General features: G+C 34.1%; 1 protein-coding gene across 3 annotated transcripts in view; it reads right to left on the bottom strand.

The window, feature by feature from the left end:
- Window positions 1-831: 831 nt before the first annotated feature.
- The window catches only part of ANKRD17 (ankyrin repeat domain 17), a 157,254-nt gene continuing 152,085 nt past the window's right edge, over window positions 832-6,000 (bottom strand). For all 3 annotated transcript variants that reach the window (XM_007467569.1, XM_007467571.1, XM_007467570.1), the window contains 4 exons: window positions 4,310-4,558; window positions 3,627-3,805; window positions 3,059-3,223; window positions 832-2,351 (listed from right to left, as the gene is read on the bottom strand). In XM_007467569.1, coding sequence (XP_007467631.1) covers window positions 2,292-2,351; window positions 3,059-3,223; window positions 3,627-3,805; window positions 4,310-4,558 — 653 coding nt within the window. In that variant the 3' untranslated portion in view covers window positions 832-2,291. The remainder of the gene's footprint in view (window positions 2,352-3,058; window positions 3,224-3,626; window positions 3,806-4,309; window positions 4,559-6,000) is intronic.

Genomic DNA, 6,000 nt, shown 5'->3' with positions numbered 1-6,000 from the left:
GGGGGAAAAGACCTGCATGGTCTCAAAAGATTATGTTTTTTTATTGTTCAAATAAAAGTGCACTGCATTACATCTGAAATATAAAAAATGTATTTGAAAAATGTTCCTACTACAGACTTCTAAAACCATGGTATTGTATTTAACAAGCCTGATCCCCAAAACTAAATAAGGAACATTCCAATCAATACTCCCCTGTCCTGTAGCTTTAAAGTAAAAAAAATATATATAGGGGTTTTTTTCCTTTTCTTTTTTAGTAAGACACCCTATCTTAAGAAATTCACTTTTGTGAGTCAACACAAGTCATGTGTTTTGATAAATACTGGCTAGTATCTGTTATCTAGCAAGATTATTTTAATTAGAAAATAAACTCTAGTAAACACAGCAAAGAAATCAAGCAAAAAATTATAGGATGGTGGCAAAAGTCATACATAAAATACTCTGTTAAATAGCATTATACCCCTTTCTTAGTAAAGTGCAATAATTTTATGTCATAAGTATATTTATTTGTAGGTTTTCATTTAGCTTTTCCTTTAAATTTGGTCATATCAATCAAGGACAGGTAGGAAAACAAATTTATATATTTTAAGACCACCTCCTAAAATAAAAGATATAAATGTGTTGTTTACAAACTTCTGGATATGTTTGAGAAATCCTCTTTTTTACTCTTTACTCAGGCTACCAGAATAAAGAAATCATTTCATTTACTTGAACAGCCAAGGAACCATATTAATATTGTCAACTGTGGGTGATCTATCTGAATCTTCGTTAATGTGTATGTTTCAACAGTGAGGAATTTAGGTCTAATTTTTTTAAAAAAAAGACAGATTGATATATACATCAGTTCACTTTGATGCTTACTTTCTTTTACATTTCAACCATATAATTTATTTTTCTACATGAGACGGTAGGACACATATTCTTCTTGGATATGTTACTGTTTATTGTTCCAAGTGAACTGAATAGATAAATTCCACTGAGTAGTTTAGTGTGGCCCTGTGTCTTATATAAACAGGTTAAATGGAGACTTCATTTTGTAACTTGTGTATTCATGTCTACCATAAATTGTCTTAATGAAAAATGCAAAATGTATTTTATTACTTGCCCCAAGTTAGCTGTTGATCCCTTTCACTTTTAATATACAAGTGTAGAGATTAAGAAGCCTTTAAAATTGAAAAAAAAAAAACCCAAAAAACCAAACACCTTCCACTAAATTACTGAAAATTGGAATTTTTATGTTGACTCCTGGTGACCAGAAAGCCATTGTTAAGAATCAATATTATCCAATATAAAATAGTACATTGAATTGTTTAATAATAAACAGTATATTAAGGGCTTATATATGCTGACTGGGAACCAGTGGTGGCTTTTTAAATTCTCAGAAAGACTGTATGTTTTATGGTTAGAAGAAACGACAAGTGATGATGAAGATTCTCCACCTCTTCGTAGCAGCCATTAGAGTAAAAATCTTTACAGAATTATTTCACTATCAGCAAGAAAATTTTACCGGTATTAGTGGTAAGGGTGAGGAGAGAAAAAAAGAATGAAGAGAGAAGTGTGTATTAGTTTTAAAAGTGTGACAAGGTAATAAAGAGACATGAAAAAGTGATAAATTTCTTATTCTATATGTGCCTTGCTGCAAACAAACTCAAAAGAGAGAAGCATGGGTATTTTAAAAGCCAACGTCGGGAAGCATTCACTGATAATGCCCATTGTTTTACTTTATACTTAAATTACACAAGCAAAAAAGTTGTACTTATTAATAGTTTAATGTATGAAGGAAACATCCAGATTTCTGAATATGAAGGTACATATCTCACATTAATTTAAGTCTACATAAAGTAGAGCCTCTATACTGACATATTGAAATTTACTTTCTGCTTAGCCTTTTCTGTTATGTAAACAATTGTACATTTATTTGCCATTCTAAAACTTCAGGATCAAGTTTACATAATTTTGCTAAATTTCCGTGTTTGCTCAGAAGCAGTTTACAGTACTAAAACCAACCAGCCAAAGAACAGCTTCAACAGAAAGTTATGTCCAAAGGGGAAGAGGGAAAGAAAAAAAGAAAAATGATAAGAAAAATGCTAACTAAGGTAAAACAGATGATGATGGGGAATGGGCAGTCACAAATGTTCACAGAAAGTAGGTCAGTTAGTAAGTTCTTCTGCAAAAAGCCTACACACTTCAGTCAAGCACATCAGTAGAATGATTTGGGAGCATAAATTTTTTTTCGGCCACTTGTGATTTCCTCTGAATGAAAAGGAATCTGCAGGCTAACAAGCTGATCCTCATCAGCCAAGCTGGTTCATATGCACACTGTTCATGTGAGGTGCCCAGGGTCCAGTCCACACCTATGAATATAGAGCACACATTTTATTAAATATGTATTGAACATATATTTGATTAAAACAAAACTCTTCAACACTAAGGAAGTGCTCCTAATATTTATGAACTAAAATAGCTAAGTCTCAATCAGTTTGCAACATGCTGGGAAACAATGAAGAAAAGCAGTGATAAACCACTTTTATCTGTTGTTTTCCTGCCTCTCCTCTTATCCCTCAAACAGGATCTGAATTATCATCGTTTTTTAAAAACCATTATGTGAGTACATACAGGCTGATGACTGTGGAAGGAAAATGAATCAGGTATTAAACATATACCATAATAAGCTAAAATATACAACCATTTCTGTGCATTTTCACAGTTATATACTGTTTTGACATTTATAATACTTTTAATAAATAGCCTCTAGATGGCCCTTTTCACACCACTAGTAAATTCTGATACATAAGATTACAACACTTTGCAACTTAAAAATGTTATACTTACCACCCAACAGAATATATTAATTATGCCTTTCATTATTTTAGTCCCAAACCACTACCTTTGGTACCATTTTCCATATCACTCTGCTGTATTTCAGCTACATTAAACTTCCCTCAATTTTCTCAACTGCTCAAATTCACCATACTCTCTCACAACAATGATTTATCTTTATCCCATTTGTCTTGGCAGCTCATAAACACTAAATAAAAGTTCACTGAATGATCAGCCTTACCGTTTGAGGGCCATTATTTTCTGTGGAGCTTGAAACCATCTTTATCAGGGAATTCCAAGAGGGGTCCGCAGCATGAGGGCCATTAAATATGGGTCCTCCAGCACCATCAGGAATAGGTGCTACTGGAGGAATCATTGCATTCCCATACACAGAAAAAGGCATACCCTTAAAAGAGGAGAAAGCAAAGATTATGGACATTCAAGTCACTGGTTACTTTTCCCAGTATAATCAATAGCCTTAAAACTGGTATTTGAAACTTCACCTCATTTTGGAAAAGTGTAAGTTATCTAGGTGATGTAAAAATTATTTTCCATAATATGATTTCTTCTAGCACTAAACAGAAGATACTATAAGCCTAGTATATAAAATATTTTGTCAAAAAACATTTCTCTAAACTGGGACAAAATCAGGATTTATAAATGTTTATATTTTAGCCAGCTTTTGACCTATAATTCCAATCCAAAGCTCCAGCATCATTTCAGAAACACTTATACTCTGGTAAGTGAAATAAGGCTAATAATCAGAAAATCATTTCGAAATAATGAAAATGCTTTTAAATCACCATTACCCCAACTTTAGGAAAGTCCATGTATCCTGCAGGAACATGCTGATGGAATGTACCAGAAGGAGTTACAATTCCTGTACTCTCTCGCTCCATTGCTTGATGCTGTGAAAACACTCCTGGATCAGACATTGGCCTGTGCATCATAGGATTTCCCATCCCAGGGTTACACCAGTCTACTTTGTCTGAGGGAAAATGAAGAGGCAGAAAAAAATAATTGGTGATATTTAAAATCAGAAAACAGCAAAAAAATTTATATATTTTGAATATTTTCCATATTGAATTGTGAATTCCTTCAGAATAATGACCTACTTTTATATATTTACCACAGTATTTCCATGTTTGTAGGTAGTGACATAATGGCCTAACAAAATAACATGAACACTGTGTTACAAAACAAAAAAAGCTAAGATAAAAGCTTAAGAGACCCAAAAGAAGTATTAGTATTTCCTTAATATGAAGAAAATAATATGCTTGCATTAAACTATCTTCAGAAAGCAATGATAAATTCAGTAAGAGCTCACATGGGAACAAAAAAATGTTTCAAACTCTTAAATAAATTGATTAGTCAAAACAAAAAGACACGAATACAGATTTTTTAAGAATGCCTATGATAATTAAATACTGCTTACAATATTTTAGTTACATGCATAAACTTACTTTCCAGTAAGCAGAATAGCATATCATACCTTGATTGCCACCAATCCCTTCAAAGGACCAGATGCCACTATGCCCTACTGATGTGGACAAATTACTCCCAATAACAGATGGAGCTGAAGTTCCAGTTTGCCTGATACGTGCAGAACGTTCCGTCCCAATAGGGACTGGAACTTTTCTATCCTGAGAGACGTTGCTGGGCTTTTCTGACCCTAAAGGTACTGATGATGGGGCAGGAGAAGGTGCACGAACTCCAGAGGATACCGACTGTGCAGGAGAATCTATAGAAAAGATATTTTCAAATAATATACATGTCAACTATACAGCCTGTCTGTACTTTTGTAGAACAGAATCTTAAATTCTGAAGATACCTTAAATATGCATTCTTTGAGGAAAAAATGAAATTTGAGTATAATGCTTAGATAATAAATTATGTATATTAAAATTTGGTTAAAGTTCTATGACTTTGCAGTTTTTAATTCGGCTCACAATTTTCCCATTTAGTTTCATGATAGTAGAATGTGAAGGTGTGAATGCTGCAACTACACACTAATTAATATGTAAATAAATTTACCCTTGACAGTGGGTAAAATAGAACACCAGAGCAATGAGAAGACAATGTTTAAATTAAAAAAACAAACAACAATGACAACAATAAAATGGAGGTGGGGAAAACCACTGCCTGTATTGGCAATTCTCAAAACTATTTTCCTTGGGAACATTTGTCCCTTGGTATGTTATGATGAAAAAACAAAGATATTCAGGTATCTAACAAATTTGGAAGATCAAGCTTAAGAAAAAAATAAGTTTCTTTAAATCAGGACTTCACAGAACTGTAATATGCTGATAAAATACCAACAGAAGGCTATGCTTCATAACCCAACTGTTTCATTCTATCTTGTGGGTATTCCACAGAACACTTAGAAATGGCGGTCAAGCTCTACTTATCAAAACAAGGCTAGTTCTTAATATAGGCAATTTGGGAGCATTCATTAGTGATTTAATCTCTTTACACACTACAGAGAAGGATAAACAAAAATAACCAAAACTGTATTTCTTATGAAAAGTTCAAATCTCAAGCACATTTAAATTTAAATAGAGTCTGAATTGTGGAGGAGCTTGAAGCTTAAAAGTCAAAACAGTTGGGCTTCCCTGGTGGCGCAGTGGTTAAGAATGCGCCTGCCAGTGCAGGAGACACGGGTTCGAGCCCTGGTCTGGGAAGATCCCACATACCACGGAGCAACTAGCCCATGCGCCACAACTACTGAAGCCTGTGCTCTAGAGCCCACGAGCCACAAGTACTGAGCCCGTGTGCCACAAGCACTGAAGCCCATGAGCCTAGAGCCTGTGCTCTGCAACAAGAGAAGCCACCGCAATGAGAAGCCTGTGCATTGCAACCAGAGTAGCCCCCGCTCGCCACAACTAGAGAAAGCCTGTGTGCAGCAACGAAGACCCAACGTAGCCAAAAATAAATAAATAAATAAATAAATTTTTAAAAAGTCAAGAGTTACCTGCATACATAAAATTTATTCATAACTGTCTGACTCTATGCCCTAGTGATAGTCATTTAATATTTTTTCATTTATGTTTGCATTTAAGTTTTCTATATGTATGTGTGTGTGCATGGGAATGTGTGTGTGTGTGTATGTATCTATCCAAAAGGACTCAGGTAGCTAATAAATTTACAAAATCAATCAATCTATCTGTACATACAAACATAGTG

Source organism: Lipotes vexillifer, unplaced genomic scaffold (genome assembly GCF_000442215.2).
Source record: "Lipotes vexillifer unplaced genomic scaffold, Lipotes_vexillifer_v1.1 scaffold1176, whole genome shotgun sequence".
In the NCBI taxonomy this organism is placed as follows: domain Eukaryota; kingdom Metazoa; phylum Chordata; class Mammalia; order Artiodactyla; family Lipotidae; genus Lipotes; species Lipotes vexillifer.
The sequence above is the reverse complement of the archived record's forward strand: the minus strand, read 5'-3'. Positions and strand labels throughout refer to the sequence as shown.